This window comes from Sorex araneus, chromosome 6 (genome assembly GCF_027595985.1).
Source record: "Sorex araneus isolate mSorAra2 chromosome 6, mSorAra2.pri, whole genome shotgun sequence".
NCBI classification, from domain to species: domain Eukaryota; kingdom Metazoa; phylum Chordata; class Mammalia; order Eulipotyphla; family Soricidae; genus Sorex; species Sorex araneus.
The window spans coordinates 22,467,148-22,483,184 of NC_073307.1; the positions used below are offsets into that span (position 1 = coordinate 22,467,148).

The 16,037-nt window shown below is 40.9% G+C and overlaps 1 protein-coding gene across 4 annotated transcripts in view; it reads right to left on the reverse strand.

Moving 5' to 3' along the window:
* The window catches only part of CTNNA1 (catenin alpha 1), a 289,737-nt gene that overhangs the window by 13,421 nt on the left and 260,279 nt on the right, over nt 1-16,037 (reverse strand). For all 4 annotated transcript variants that reach the window (XM_055141101.1, XM_055141102.1, XM_055141104.1 and 1 more), the window contains one exon: nt 1,739-1,895. In XM_055141101.1, the coding sequence (XP_054997076.1) occupies nt 1,739-1,895 (157 nt within the window). The remainder of the gene's footprint in view (nt 1-1,738; nt 1,896-16,037) is intronic.

The window sequence follows — 16,037 nt, forward strand, 5'->3', positions numbered from 1 at the left end:
TGGTTTCATTTGTTTTTTGAGGGCCACACTTGGCGGTGCTCAGGGGACGTTATGGGGTGCTGGGGATCTAACTAAGGCAAGTACCTTACTCCTACTGTACTATCGTTCCTGCCCCTTAAACCGAATACTTTTTAGTATTTTCATAAAAACAGAACATACCGAACAAAAGTATTTCATTTTGTTTTACCATCCTTCTGTTTTACAGCACATACCCTAAAGTTTCTACCTGGATTCCACTAAATGGTATTACAGAATTCCTTTTGTTCTCAGATTTAAAGAATATTGCATAAGGGACATTTGCTTCTCCTGGATCTTATTTTCCTGCAAGAAATACTGACAATCCCTTGAGAACAAGCCTGAGATATACCCAACTCAATCACAAGAAAGTAAGTTTAGAAACGGAGCATCCATCTCTGGAGGGGACTTTCATTTAGATTTCAGAATTTGTTGTTTGCTTAAAAGTGAGCTGTGAAGGTGGAATGTTTTTCTCTAAACCTATGAAAAAGAATAATTCAGTACTTCATTGGGAAAAACAACAGAAGGCCAAGATTTCCCAAAAAAGCCATTGCTGCATTTTTGGCACCTGCAAAGATATGCTTGCAAGTGGATTTTTTGTTTTAAAGTACCAGCACCTGCAATTTGGCAGTCCTGTAGCATTGTTTTTGCCCCCTCTTTTGCAGTTTACAGACCGTCTGCTCCCCACTTGCTCAAGTGGAGCCTAAGCTACCAATCCCAATGAGAGTGGCAGAGACAGGGAAACATTGGTATGCAGAACACACTGTCACCTTATATAGGTCACTGCTGGAGGACTGTGCTGTGCATGTACTTAAGCCCTGCTTCTGTTTCAAGCCCCATTGCTACTCGCATCGCCCATGTTTCCAGCCTGTGGTTCCCTGGGTGACAGATAGTTTTAGCCCTACAAGCTGGCTGCTGATTCTGCCCACAGCTACTGGCCTCAGGATGTCTGGCACTTCCAGAGTAGGCCCTGCAGCCAAGGGCAGCAGAGGCCTGTTAAATGGTGATTGCATTTATACTTGCTCGACTCCAAGAAGATGAATTGAAATTTATCTCTGTGTGATAAACACTGAACTGCAGTTGACAGATATTTTCTATATAAATGCAATTTACTATGCCATTACCAGTTTATGTTTATATAATGAAATCAGCTGTTTTTGTGAGGTGAATAACCAGATTTATTTTTTGCAAGTTCTTAATTAAATAGCACTTAAATATTTCCTTTCTGTTTTCTATCTATGTATCAGGCAGTCTTGTGAAGAGTAAGCAGTTAAGGTATAATCATTTCTATGGAGAGAGAGGGAGAAGCTTTCCAAGGTGTTGAGAATCTCTTCTCTGTTTCACAGGCTCATAACCAATAGCCACAGTCTTTATCTACCAGGACACAGGTCAATGTTTTTCCTAACATAACAACAAGAGAAGTGGATGGTGATGAGGCAGAACAGGTAGCTGCTGCAAGACCTTATTCAATGCCAACAGGGAAACCCTGCCAGCTAGCTTCGTAATTCGCACTTCTATGACGCAGACCAGCCCCTTCTCCCACTGCTAAGGAGTTAGTGGGAATCTTTTTTTTTTTTTAATTAAAATGAAAACGAGAACAATATTACTGCTAGAATAATTTACGTGTCCAGACTTGGGGGCGTTCTTATTGTCCATTATTGTAACTGAGGCGAAAATAATTATGCACATTCTCACATGCTCCTCTGGAAAACCAGCTCATTACCTGAGACGGCCAAGAAGTCATCGATGGAAGTAATGTCATCCACAGCATCTGTTAAAACACGAACTTGTTTTTCCCACTGTTCTTTAAAAAGATCCATGTTCTCTTGGGCCAGCTTACTCTGTGGTTTTGCTGCTAAAGCCAGGGCAGCATTGATAACCTGCAATAGTATTAAAATTCACTGTTTACTCTTTCCAAGTCATGCAAATAAAATAGGGGGTACAATTTGGTCAGTCTTAGTAGCTATGGCTTTGTCTCCCCCATATTTCACTACGACAGATGAATTCACAATGTTCCATCAGTACTTACAAGATAAAGAGGAACAAAACAACAGGATATGTATGTGCATATATAAAACTGAATATAACTTAAAACACAAATTATCGAAACTATGGAAATAGAAATTTTTTTTTCTTTTGGGGTCACACCCGGCATTGCACAGGGGTTACTCTTGGCTTTGCACGCAGGAATTACTCCTGGCGGTGCTAGGGGACCATATGGGATGCTGGGAATCGAACCCGGGTTGGCCGCATGCAAGGCAAACGAGCTACCCGCTGTGCTATTGCTCTAGCCCCCGAAAAATTATAATCTTTTAAGTATCTTTTTGAAGATACTTAAAAGTATCTTAAAAGTTGAAGACCTCTGGAACCTAGCCACAGCCATGCTCAAGGCCCCTCTCCACATATTTGGACGAGCCTTATGCATGAAGGAACTGGCAGAGGAACCTAGGTGTACAGGACCTGGGGCCGAGATCTCCAAGGCTGCTTGAATCGGGACTGAGCGTCTTCCACCCAGATTCCCCATTTTCCAGTAGCTAGATGGTCACACCCAGAAACTGCCCCTGGCGCCATGTAATCCCATCAACAGCCAACATCTAAAACCAAGCTCCCAGAAGAGAGCGGGCCGAGAGACATCTGATAGCCTAGTTCTCTTCTTGGAGAACCTGACAAGCTACCGAGGATTTACTGCCTGGCAAGCTCCCGGTGGTGTATTCATATCCCAAATACAGTAACAGATATATACATACCTCTCTGAGAGCCCGGCAAGATACCGAGAGTATCTCGCCCACACAAGCAGAGCCTGGCAAGCTACCCATGGCGAGTTCGATATGCCAAAAACAGTAACTATAGGTCTCATTCCCCTGACCCTGAAAGAGCCTCCAATTGTTGAGAAAGACAAGTAACGTTTTCCTCTCAACCCTAAAATCTCAGAGTTGAGAGGAACTGCGCCCATTTGAGTTGATCAACGAACAAGGGGATGACAGTGATACTGCGATCTTTTTAATTCAGTAATAGCAACTCTACAATTTTTAACATTATACCCCAGGCTATTTTCTATTCATATACACATGTATGCATGCACAAATAATTAGAATTACATGCTATATATAACTATCTTTTCTCCTTTTAAGTACATCTCTATACCATTAAATGTGTTAATAACATGAACTGCTAACTAACCCATCAATGTAATTTATTACTCCTATATTACATAATGTCTAATTGGAACTAACATTTGTGGCATTTTAGGTTCTTGATAGATTATCAAAGTAAATCTAAAAATCTATTTGTAACCCAATTCCAAGCATTTCTCTGGGACATATTTTACTCAATAACTACAAAGAAAGGGTTAAACTAATAATTTATCATAAAAAATTTCTCACAAATAATTTGTATGCATACCAAATAACCCACCAAGTTATTACTTACACCCTCCCAAACAAAAGCTCATTAGCAGTCATTCCTTAGTTTTCTCAAGGGGGAAGGGGAGAGCTGGGCCGGAGTAGAGGGAAGGCTGGGACACGGGAGGCAAGGCAGAAGCACCAACCTCTGCAGTGCTCAGGAGCTAAGTGCAGCTCAGTGCTAGCAGGACCAGGTGATGCTGGGGACTAAAGGGCCTCCTATCCTCTGAGCTACTTCTTGGAGCTCTCAGCATTCTTAACCTATCCACTGGCGACCACTAATTTAACTGTCTCTATAGATTTGCCTTTTAACCGTTATATGTATAAAGGATCCTAAAAGGGTACAGATGTTTGTTTTTTTTTACTTTTTACAGTTTTTGTGCTACAGAATATGTCCCAAATTTCATTTCTGACTGACAAATATTCAATCATATGGCTATACACATTTTATCAATTCAGTCATAAGTTGATAAACTGCTTCCACTTTTTGGACGTTAAGAACAATATTGCTATGGACAGTCACATTTTTGTGTCTATTAGTCTTGGATATATAATCACAAGCAAAACAGCTGGATCATATCCATAAAGTAAGTTTTATGCTTAATTTTCTTTCTTCTTCTTTCTTAGGGTGGTGGGCAGGGGACCACATGCAGTGCAAGGCAAGCACCTTACCCCTGTACTATCTCTCCAGGCTCTGTTTAGCTTTCTGAAGCAGTGTCTTAATTTTCCAAAGCCATTACACCATTTCCCATTCCAACCAGCATGAATAAGGGTTCTAATCTGCCTATGATTTTACCAAGACCTAATTTTCTTTATTTTTTAAAGTTTCTTTTATTAATTTTTTTCCCAATGCTAATGAATATGACAGAATAACTCACTGTAGTTTCAACTTGCATTTCCCTTATCATCTAAGATAGAAAACAGTAAGATACAAGGAAGGTACAAAGCACTTGTAGGTTATAAAAATAAATGTCTTTATAATAATGTGACCTAGAAGGAAAACAAAGGCCAGAAAACTAGTTTGGACTGAAAATCTGGGTAGAAAAATAGTTATGATCCAGAAACATTAGAGCAAAAAACCTGAAGGTCTGAGATGATTTTTCAGATGCCCAAGGTCATTATTATATAGTTCACAATACACTAGGGGGTAATCAAGGATGATGATATCAACTTAGCCCCCAACAATCAGAGGTAATAACCTGTGTAAGAGTCATGCCACCCACAATGGTGCAATACCCTTCTTCCCTCCTAACAGGAAGTAACAGGCTGTCAATTATAGAGTCTAAGCATAGTGGACTATGCTATTTCAGATTTCAACTGTTAGTAGCCCACCATTTTCAAAAGAATATGAGTTGGAGAGCTGAAGTGATAGGAGAAGGGTTAAGGTATTTGCCTTGCATGAAGCAAACTCAAATTCAAGGCACCACAGATGCTCCCCAGATCACACCAGCTGGAGTTTAAATTACAACTTATATGGGAAAGGGCCTATACTATATTTTCTCATGTGCTCTCCCTTATTCTCATAATTTCAAAACTTTGCCTCCTTTTGTTCTTGCTATTTATTTCCCACTGAATGTTTCGCCACTGTGAACTAAGCTCTTCATTAATTAACTCATTAATTTACTAATGTATCAATGAATCACAGTGGAACTCGACCCTGCAAAAATTTTTGGCTGAAGAAAATGTTCCTAAGAACCAAGTAAACATAGGCAAGGAATTAATTATATGTTTTAGACACTAATATAATTTTCTGTTACAAAGAGAAAATTGTTCTCTTTGTTCTATAATATATCTTATCTTGTAAAGTATAATAAAAAGCATCCTGTCTAAGGTTAACTTTCTATTCTGATTACAGAACTATTTACAAAGGACATTTCTGATGATTCACAATAAACTAGGAATAAAAGATACTAAACATACTTGAAATAATCATCAATCATGATACCTTGTGGTGAAATTCTAGAACTATCATTTACCTTAAAAACCAGGATTGGCGCATATGCTGCCTGAGCCCATGTGCTGCTTGTGCCCACGTGGCCGAGCACATGTGGCGCCTGAGCACATGTGGCACCAGCATCTCCCCTCTTGAGATGTATACTTTCATGCTTTTGTGTCTAGTGCTAGGATGTGTGTAAGGGCTCTCTCTGCCCTAGGAGAAGCCCGTGTTCTCTCTTGAGTGCGTTATACACTCTCTCTCTCTCACTCTCTCCCCCTCCACACCTTAAAAAACCTCCAAATAAAATCTACTTACTTAAAAAAAAGCAAAACAGGATATTGTGTTTCAAATACTATATTGTTATTAGGTAACAGTATTCTAAATATTAGTTAAATAATAATACAAAGACCTTGCCTAGTCAATAAAGTAAGAAATGGAAATAAAAAGGAAACACTTGGATCACTCCTGGCAGGGCTCAGGGGACCGACCATATGGGATGCCAGGGATCAAATCCAGGTTGGCTGCTTTCGAGGCAAATGTCCTACCCCGGCCCTAGGCCTAATTCAGTTTCAGTTAATTTTCGTGCATGGTATAGAATATGTAGTTTGTGTATGATCACCCCCCTCCCCCGCACATAATGGGATGCTTTTCAGCTAACTTGACTCTTGGAACAACATAGATGGATTTTGAGGTGATTATATTAAGTAAAATTAAAGAAGGAAAATACTGTATGATTTCACTTATATGTAGGAAATAAAACAAAACTACAACAAATTCTTTGAACAATGCATGTAGTTACTTATGGGTCAAAGGAGCAGGAGGTGGGAGAAACATGTGGGTCAACTGTACAACGGTAAGATTGTAACTAGACACTTGGAGATAAAATGCTGTAGTATATACATCTGTGAAAGTGCAAAGGCAATAATCCTGAAAAATGATGGTATAAATCAATGTTACCTCAATGAAAACAGTAACTTCTCTGTAGGAAAGCAGTTTAGCTCATTACCCTGTGCCTGAGGTATATAACAACAGGATGCAAAATATGGGTAAGAAAAAATATTACAAATACAACATAAAGCTAATGTAATTAGAAAAGTCCATGTGCCAAGATGGTTTCAAAATAACAATAAACTGAATTTAAAATTAAAGGCTACATAAATGTCATCATTCATGAGTTGGACAAATATACATACTTTTTCATGTCTTAGTTTCCTTCTGGACTAGAGAGAAAGAACACCAGTTAAAAGGCTTGGCTTGTACAAAGTAGACCCAGAATCTTCCCCCAACTGGCTGCTTCCCATCCCCCCAGCCCAGCACTCCAGGAGCGACTACTGAGTGACCCTCAGCATCGCTAGGTGCGGCTTAAACTCAGCCTTCGCCCCTTTAAAAAAGGATCCCTCTATTTCCAAATAAATGAGAGGCCAATTTATATTAATTATTTCTACATTTAAAGAGCGATAAGCATATTGTTAAGAAAGGCGTCAAGAATAACCCCAAGGACAGACATGAAAAGATTGCACTCATTTGTGGAATATAAAGAAACAGAATGGGAGACTTACACCCAAGAATAGTGGAGGTGAATACCAGGAGGATTGCTCCACGGCTTGGAAGTCAGCCTCACATGCAGGGGGAAAAGGCTGCTCAGATAGAGAAGGGAACGCCAAGTATGGGGTGCTTGGAGGGCCCGTTTGGGATGGGAGATACGGGCTGAAAGTAGACTATAGACCAAACATGATGGCCACTTAATACCTCTACTGCAAACCACAACACCCAAAAGGGGAGAGAGAGAGAGCGCAAAAGGGAATGCCCTGCCACAGAGGCAGGGTGGGGTGGAGGAAGGACAGGGTGGGGGTGGCGGGAGGGATGCTGGAACCATTGGTGGTGGGAAATGGGTACTGGTGGTGGGATGGACACTTGACCACGGTATGACTAAGCACAAGCATGAAAGTTTGTAAATCTGTAACTATACCTCACGATGATTCACTTAAAAAAAAAAAAAAAGAAAAAAAAAAAAGAATAACCCCAAGGTTGCTGGGAGCCCAAAATCAGTATACATAAGTCCAAATGCTAAGAAATAACTAGGGGAAAGTTACTCTCAGAAGAAACAAACCCAAACAAAAACACAAGCAAACATGGGTTACTTTTTGGTCATTAAGCTTGAAAAGAGGTCAAAACTAGACACCACAGTGAATGGAAAATTTTAAATGCTGCTGGACTAAAATCTCTAGCATCATGCTGAACAGGATGCCGTCTTGTATCTTATGAAGGAAGAGTACTCAGCTTTTCATCACTGATCGTGACTCATTATTAGCAGGTTAAAAATCCTGGCAATTCCTTTACTCTTCCAAATTATGCTTTTTCAATCAAGCTGATGTTGGACTTTTGTCTCCTGTTTTATTCCCAATACCTGGGCTATATCTTTTCTATTTCTTTGCTACCTTGCTGCTTCTAAAGCAGGAGTTCCTCAAGTTTCAATCCTTTGCTATCGTCTTTCCTTTTCCCACTGTGAGCAATTTCATTTATATACCACCCATTTGCCAACTGCTTCCACATCTCCTACCTGCATCACTTATTTTAATCTCAAACTCACACTCCAGCCACACATCCCATTCAAATGTCTCTGGTATTTCCAAGTAAATATGTCCAAAATAAAATGCATGATTTCCTGTTTCCAACTATGCTGAACGGTTCTGATTTAAAATTCTTTGTTCTGGGGCTATACCCAGTGGTGCTCAGGGCTTACTCCTCGCAGTGTGGGGCAGGAGCATGGGGTGCCATACCCAGGTCATACAGGCTTATCCACTGTGCTGTCTCTCCTGCCCCTTCCTTTAAACGGGATACCACATCTTCCAGGGGACAGCAAAGTAACTAATCCTTCTTCATTTAATTTCTCATACGTTTGAACTCTAAATTAGAATAAGGGTTTCACGTCCTTTCTTTAAATCTACTGGCACTCTCAGATTTTTTCCTATTTAAGTGAGATGAATGTGATGGAAAGGATGTCTATAGAGACTGCTGTCTCTCTGGCACTATCCACTGTGTGCCATGCCCTCCGTCTTCCCACTGGTGCACCTGGAGTATATGGATGCTTCTAATCTGTAGGCTCCATCTCAGACCAACCTTTCGTCCAGTGGACCTCATCCCCTCTCCGACTCCAGTCCACTCTACTGGCAATACTCTTCTCTTTACTATCACTATTTCCTATCTGCTGAGTTATTTCAAATAGCATAAATCATGCTTTTATAGTACTCAGCAAGAATGAACATTCTTAACCTAATATTCACCTCAAGCTACAAACACCTATGCCTCCATAATCCTTACATAAAAGTCAAAATGGCTATTCTCAATTCCTCTTCCCTCTCTATTCAGTCAAGTTTGTCTAAACCAAAATACAGAAAACTCTCTTGCCTAAGGTCATCTGTGACCTCTATGTTGCTCAATTTGAGACCAATTCTCAGTTCAGATACTCGAACCACTTTCACTAGTGAATAATCACTTCCTAGAAAAAGCTTTCACTGTTTCCCAAGTTTGTGTTCTTCTGGTCAGAATCCTTTCTTGAGACTGGATATGAAGCCAGATGATTTGCATGTGGACTAGAACTCTACAACTCCAATTTTCAATTATGTTTCCTTAGTTTACTGCTCCTTTCCCTCAAACTCTGAAATTCAAGAGAACCCCAGTTTTAATTCCCAGCCACTTACTCAAATGTGTGCTTGCTCTATGTTTGCTTATCTAGTTTGTGGCTTTAAGCACCGAGTATATACACTAATGAATCCATTTATACACCCTTGTTTAATAGGATCACAAAATTAACATGTCCAAAACAGAGAGGGATGAGAGGCCCCAGTTTGGCAATGTCAGGCACAACCCCCCCCCCACGAGACCTGGAAGAAACCCCCAAACAAAAACAAACCAAAAAACCAAAAAACAGAGTTCCTTATTTCTTTCCCCCAAACACTCTGATTAGCTTGGTGGTAGAACCTTGCACTTGTGAAGCCCTGAGTTCAATTCCTCGCACAGAATGGGCAGAGAGAAAGGGAAGAGGAGGGGACGTGAGGGGTGAGAAGGCCCAACTCTAACCCCGTACTTAATTAACACTTCACTCTTGCCTGGATGGTAGCATAAAACCCATTTTGGTTTCCTACTGCTGTGACTGATGATCAAACTGACCTGTGCTTCAAACAATACAAATGGTCAGGGAAGTAGCTGATCATGTGGGAGAGCCTGGGGTAAATCCCTGGCCCTGCACAGCTCCCTGAGCACTAGGGAACAATCCTAAAAGAATATCAACACCCCCCGCAAGAGTGCTCAAGGAAATCAAAGTGTCGGCTGACTTGTGCTCATTCTGAAGGCTAGAGGGGGAAATCCAGTCCATCTATTTTACAGTTTCTTGTTTTAGAGGCTGCCCAGTTTTCTGAGACTCTTGCTTACTCATATCATGCCCCTTGTGACTATACTGGGAATCTACTTCCCTTGTCTGGCAAAACCTAGCCATCAACGGTTGCTTATTAGTTTGTTTACAAAGTCTCTTTTGCCACCAACAGGTAATATATAGGTTTCAGCAATGTGAAGAAATGGACTTTTTAAGGCCATTATTCTGCTTACTACAGCTTACTAATGGGTCTTGCTGCTTCAACCATCTCCACAGAAGTCAGAAAGCATATTGAATTCTAAATCAGATCATGCCAATCTTCTATTCAAATATCTTTCAACAGATTCCCATCTTAGAGTTTAAAAAAGCAGAGATCCTAAAAAGCCCCTCACCACCCCAACTTTGGTTACAATATTTGATCCTTTCCTCAAAACCAACACACCTGAGGTTCCTTTCACTTACAACACTCTCCAACCAGACACACTCTATGACCTACTGGGCATCTTTTTCAGGTCTTTGCGTCTACATCACTTTCTCAGTGAAATCTTTGTTCAACCACCCAACCACACTAGCTAACAATCACATCAGCGTTCAAGGCATGCACTTAAAGCAGTATTTTGAAATAAATTTATAATATCAAATGTTTAAATGTTAGATTTGAGAAGGTCTCAAATCAATGATCTAAAAGCTTCTAACTTTAGAAACTGAAAAAAAAAGGAGGGGAGGAAAACAATAAAACCTAAAGCAAGCATACAGAGGAAAATAATAAAGTAATAATTAAAGGAATGCAAATTTCCAAAGCTCTCCAAGAATGAACAATTAGTCTGAGTATCTTTTATCTATGAAAGAATTCAAATTCTGTACTATAAACCTTCCCATGAAGAAAATTTCAGTCCAGATGGTTTCATTGGTTAATTTCCCCCAAACATTTAAGATGGACTAATACCAATTGCATAAAATTAAAAAATAAATAAACAGAAGAAACTATTTTCCCATTTTCATGATATGGGAAGCAAACCGTACCAGAAAGCAAGCCAAAATAGCTACGTAAGGCAATATTTCTAAAGCCTGGTCCTACAGACCTTGGTAGGAGGGGATGCAGGTGGGTGTAGGTGCAAGAAGGAAGAAATACAGAAAATGTTGAGAGAAACTTTTAGTCAGAAGCATCTCCTTTGAGCTCTCCTGTGAAATTGCTTTGTAAGGAAAGATTAGAGAGTACCAGAGATGGCAAAAAGAGGTGATTCAAAGATAGATGGTCCTATGATTATAAAATAACAGATGAGTGGGAGCTGAGGCTGCAGGCTGCACTGGTCTATGTGACTTGAATCCTATAAGAGCTCTTTAGGGCTATATATTTTCTTACCACCTATGGGCCAGACCTGGCTGGATTTGCGGTATTATGATGCTTGTCAAGTCTGTCAGTCAAGAAAATGATCAGCATTCCCACGGCACAAGGGACTAAGAAGCAATATGGAAGATAAATTTAAGGAGAAAGAACAATTTCGTAAGTTACTTCTTAATTTAGTGAGTAGTACAAAAAAAGATGAGTACAAAGAAAATGTAGATTAAGTATAGTTTTAAATACTTTACTTCACCTTCATGTGAATTTCCAATAAAGTTCATGTGTTAAACCAGGCTACATTAAAGTACCAAACTATTATCTTAAATGTACAGTGTTCATTCTTACATAATGAATTAAGAAAAATAAATACTAAGAGAGAACATCTCTGAAATACCTGCCTCCAGAGAGGGGAAAGGGACCACAGATAATGGTGGCAGGACCGTGAAACACTGGTAAGGAACTGGTATAGTTAACTTTGAAATCTGTAAAGCAATGACTTTGACGGTATCATAAACTATGTACCTCAATTGAAAAAAAAAAAATCTTCCTCCAAACCTGACTCAAAAAATTTCAGAAACCTGCTGTTGACATTTTGGTTTTCATATTTAGTCTACCGTCTGCAGAGCTCAGGGGCTTGTCCCTGCTCTCTCTGTCAGGGACCATGGGGCGCTGGGGACAGAATCTGGGCCTCCTGCATACAAAGTGAGAGCATGGCCTGTTGAGCTCTCTCACTGGCCTTTATTCCTCTTTCCTCTTCCCAGAGAGCACCAAATAAACTGAAAAACAAATATTTCAACCAATTACCATGAATTTGGAGCTGGAGCGATAGCACAGCGGTCGACCCGGGTTTGGTTCCTCCACCCCTCTAGGAGCCCAGCAAGCTACCGAGAGTATCTTGCCTACATGGCAGAGCCGGGCAAGCTAGCTGTGGTGTGTTCGGTATGTCAAAAACAGTAAAACAAGTCTCGCAATGGAGATGTTACTGGTGCCCGCTCAAGCAAATTGATGAGCAACGGGATGGCAGTAATACAGTGATAACCATGAATTTAGACTCAAGTGCAGCCACAAGAAAGATAGTAACAGAAATATATGGGGTACAGATTAGCGCACTGTAACAAGAAGCGTGGCTTTTTCCCCTTTGGAAACATGGGGCTGGAGCTAGCTCTGCTGAGACGAAGGTTGGCCTGCTTCCTGGAGATCTGTCAGTAGTGCGGTCATCAGGAAGGCCAAGAGGGAAAAGAACTGATCTACTTTCTTATTCATACTAACTTCTCTCTCTCTCTCTCTCTCTCTCTCTCTCTCTCTCTCTATCTCTATCTCTCTCTCTCTCTCTCTCCCCCTCCAAGAAACAAAATAATGTCATGCTCAAGTTACTTTCTCCTCAACTCAATCATAATCCTTCAAATATTTCTAAGCTAAAATCACTGTGTACAGTTCTACAGCTAATACTTTAGAACAGAATCTCCCCATTTCCAAAAGTTAACTTGCTAACAGGAAAATTTAAAAGTTGGAGAGAAAACTCCTCCAGTGTTTTTGTTTTGTTTTGGAGCCACAACTGGCAATGTTCAGGGGTTACTCCTGGCTCTGCACTCAGGAATAACTCCTGGTGGTTTTCAGACCACAATGGGATGCTGGGGATCGAACTCAGGTCGACTGGATACGTGACAAACACCTTATTCATTGTATTACTTCTCCGGCCCCCACTCTTCCAGTTATTTCATCTGCCATTTCTTCCCTCCAAAATGAGCAATCGTACCTAAAGATCTAGTCTCAAATGAAGGCAGGGCGCCAGTGAAGAGGGGAGCGGCAACTGGAGGAACCCTGAGCAGAGGCCTGAACAGAGCAGACTAGGTTCGAGGCAGCAAGCTGACCCTGGAAACACTAACACGAGTTTCCCATCATTTAGACAAGACTGCTGGCAGTGGCCTCGTAACAGAGAAACATGTTACTTTAGGGCCAGGGGTGCAAAGCAAAGGAAGAGCCCAACCACACTCAACCCCGGCAGCACACTTGTCCCCAGCACAAGAAGCACCACACTCAGCCTACCTGAACTGTCAGGCTGAGTGAGGACCATTGAAAGTGGCCCCGGATCCCAGAGCACTGCCTGGGAGGTCCCCAAATGAATGAAAGGTAACAATAAAATCAAACATATAGTTTAATGTAAGAATTGTTTCTCCACATTGCTACAACATATTAAACACCAACTTAAAACTCTGGCAAATGAACTAACCAGCCTAATCAATAATTCTGCTATCATGGAAAACAAATTATCAAATGCTTCCTTTTCAGCAGGTCCGACTTTGGGGGGAGAAACAATAATAGTGAGTCTTTTGTTGAAATATTGAATGTAATCAAAGTAAAGTGAAATTTATCAGTTACACAGGCGGGGTGGGGGGCTGGGGAGGTGGGAGGGTGGGGGGGGAGGTATACTGTGATTCTTGGTGGTGGAATATGTGCACTGGTGAAGGCATGGGTGTTCGAGCATTGTATAACTGAGACTTAAACCTGAAAGCTTTGTAACTTTCCACATGGTGATTCAATAAAAAAATAAATTAAAAAAAATCTGCTATGGTGCTAACTGACCTGCATAGAATTTATTTACTGAACAAGCAAATACCTCAGAGCTGAAGTCCCTAGGGCCTGAAACCACTGCCCAGGCTACACTGTAGTGAGCTGCATTCAAATCCCTCTCCCTTAGAAAGAATATTACTATCTCCAAGGAGAACTCGGACTATGAAAACTATGGAACAAGGTAGGTTAGATTCTGTTCCCAGAAGAATTTGGCTTACCTGCCTTATACATAAAACTCGTTATGGACTATTTAAAATGGAAACATAACAGAAAAATGTGATGAGGTGACTTTTCTTTAAAAGTAATATGGAGGCAGCAAGATGGACAGTACAAGGGTTAAGGCACCTGCCTTGCATGCAGTCGACACTCGTTCAATCCCTGGCACCACAATAGTGCTCCAAACACTGCCAGGACTGATCCTTGAGTATAGGGCCAAGAGTAAGCCCAGAGCACAGCCAGGGATAGCCCCCATGCAAAAAGAACGAAGCTAAGGATCATATAGCTACGAGCTGGCATGAACTCTCTGCCTGCTTTAGTAATGCCACCATACCAAAGTCCTACTAATCTGCCTCAAGCAACCTGTTGAGCCCTTTTTGTGAGCAAGGGTGGAATAAGCCTAGGTGAGAAACTGGGATAACAATCACAACTGGAGAAATAACTGAATCCAAAACAGACAAATGTGACCTTAGCACAAGCCCTATAAACTCACTCCCTTTAAGGTCTGTTCTAGTAGAAGAAATGACAAAGAAAAGGGAGACGATGTCTTCCTTGGTGCGCAATCAAACCCGTACATAATGGCCAACGCACACTTGGTCTTGCATACCATCACTTTTATTAGGATCAACTAGACCTTCCCCAGCTATTCCCCCTCCACCCTGGCTTTAAAATCATTTATATAAATACTCTGGGAAGGTGTGATCAGCGTAAGCTACCATCTGTTACAGCCAATATGGGAAAGCATTGTCGCTTTTCAAGCATTTCAAAACCAAAGAGAGAACCAAAGACATTTAAAAACAAAGTGCTGAAAGGGTAAAATGGCAAACTTAAGAAAGCCAAATTTTCAGAAACCTGCTTCAAATTTTTCATTCATTCAACTTTGTTATCCACGAACTTTCCAGGGTGAGTCAATCCATTCTGTGTAATCCAGACTATGTAAATTACCAAACACTAGCAGGTTTTATGATTAGATTAAAGCTAAATAATGTCCAGCAGATAATGTGAATTCACAGATGATCCTTTACACTAATATTTAGACAAAGCAATTCTCAGTGGCAAACTAAACAACCTGGTTGAGAAGAACATATGCTCTAAACACTAATTAGAAAGCTAGGTTAATAACTGGGCTTAATCAGCAATCCTGAGTTTTAAAAATTATTTATATGGGAAAAAACCAAATCACAGGTTCATAGTTTTATTATTTTAATTTAATGGAGCTTCACAAGTAGTCCTCAAGGGACCTCTCAATCAACAGCTGGGCGTGAGGCTGAGGAGCAGCAGGGATACACCTGGCAGTGCCTGGGGGAGAAGGGAGCAGAGCATGTGATAGTGGGGGTCTAATCCCTGTACTTTCTCCCTAATCCCAGTACATTTTCTCTGATTCTTATATTTGGAAGCAGGGATGGGGAGAGGGGACAGCTCACATACAGTGGGGACTGCTCAAGGACTGCTCCCAGCTTATGGCTTGGGAGGACAGGAGACAAGTGACGTGCGGGCCTGCACCTAGAACTACTGCATATAAAGGATGTGCTCTAGTCCTCTGAGCCATCCTCCTGCCCTTCACATGGCATTTTATTATTTTTTCTAGTTTTTAAATTAATTTTTCTATTTTTAATGAATCACCGAGATAGTTATAGACTTACAAACTTTCATGCTTACGTTTCAGTCGTACAATGATCGAGTGCCCATCCCTCCACCAGTGCCCATTCGCCACCACCAATATTCTCAGTATCCCTCCCCCATCCCCATCCCCATCCCCCCTCGTCCTCGGCAGGCGGATTCCCTTTTTAATCTCTCTATCCTTTAGGTCACACTGCATTTTAAAGTAAGTCACAGACATAACACAGAAGCTTCATTTTCTTCTATAACCTCTATTCTATTAGTCCCATTCCTTTGTTTTACTCCCCTTTATTTGCAGTCATTGCCATCTGGTAAGACATTTAGAGAGGTAAATGTGCATCATCTCCTTGGGAAATGAGAGAGGTAATCTCTTCAGCCAAAAATAAAATAAAATAAAACAAAAACCAGCACTCAGAAACCTCCTATGTCTGATGAGTGTCAAGGAGCAACAGACCACACAGATCGAATGAGTTCCCTCACGGGAGGCAAGAAGCCACAGAGGCAGCTGACAAACCCATCATTGTTCTATGTGCTTCAGACACTTAACCTAATTGCTAGTCTGCC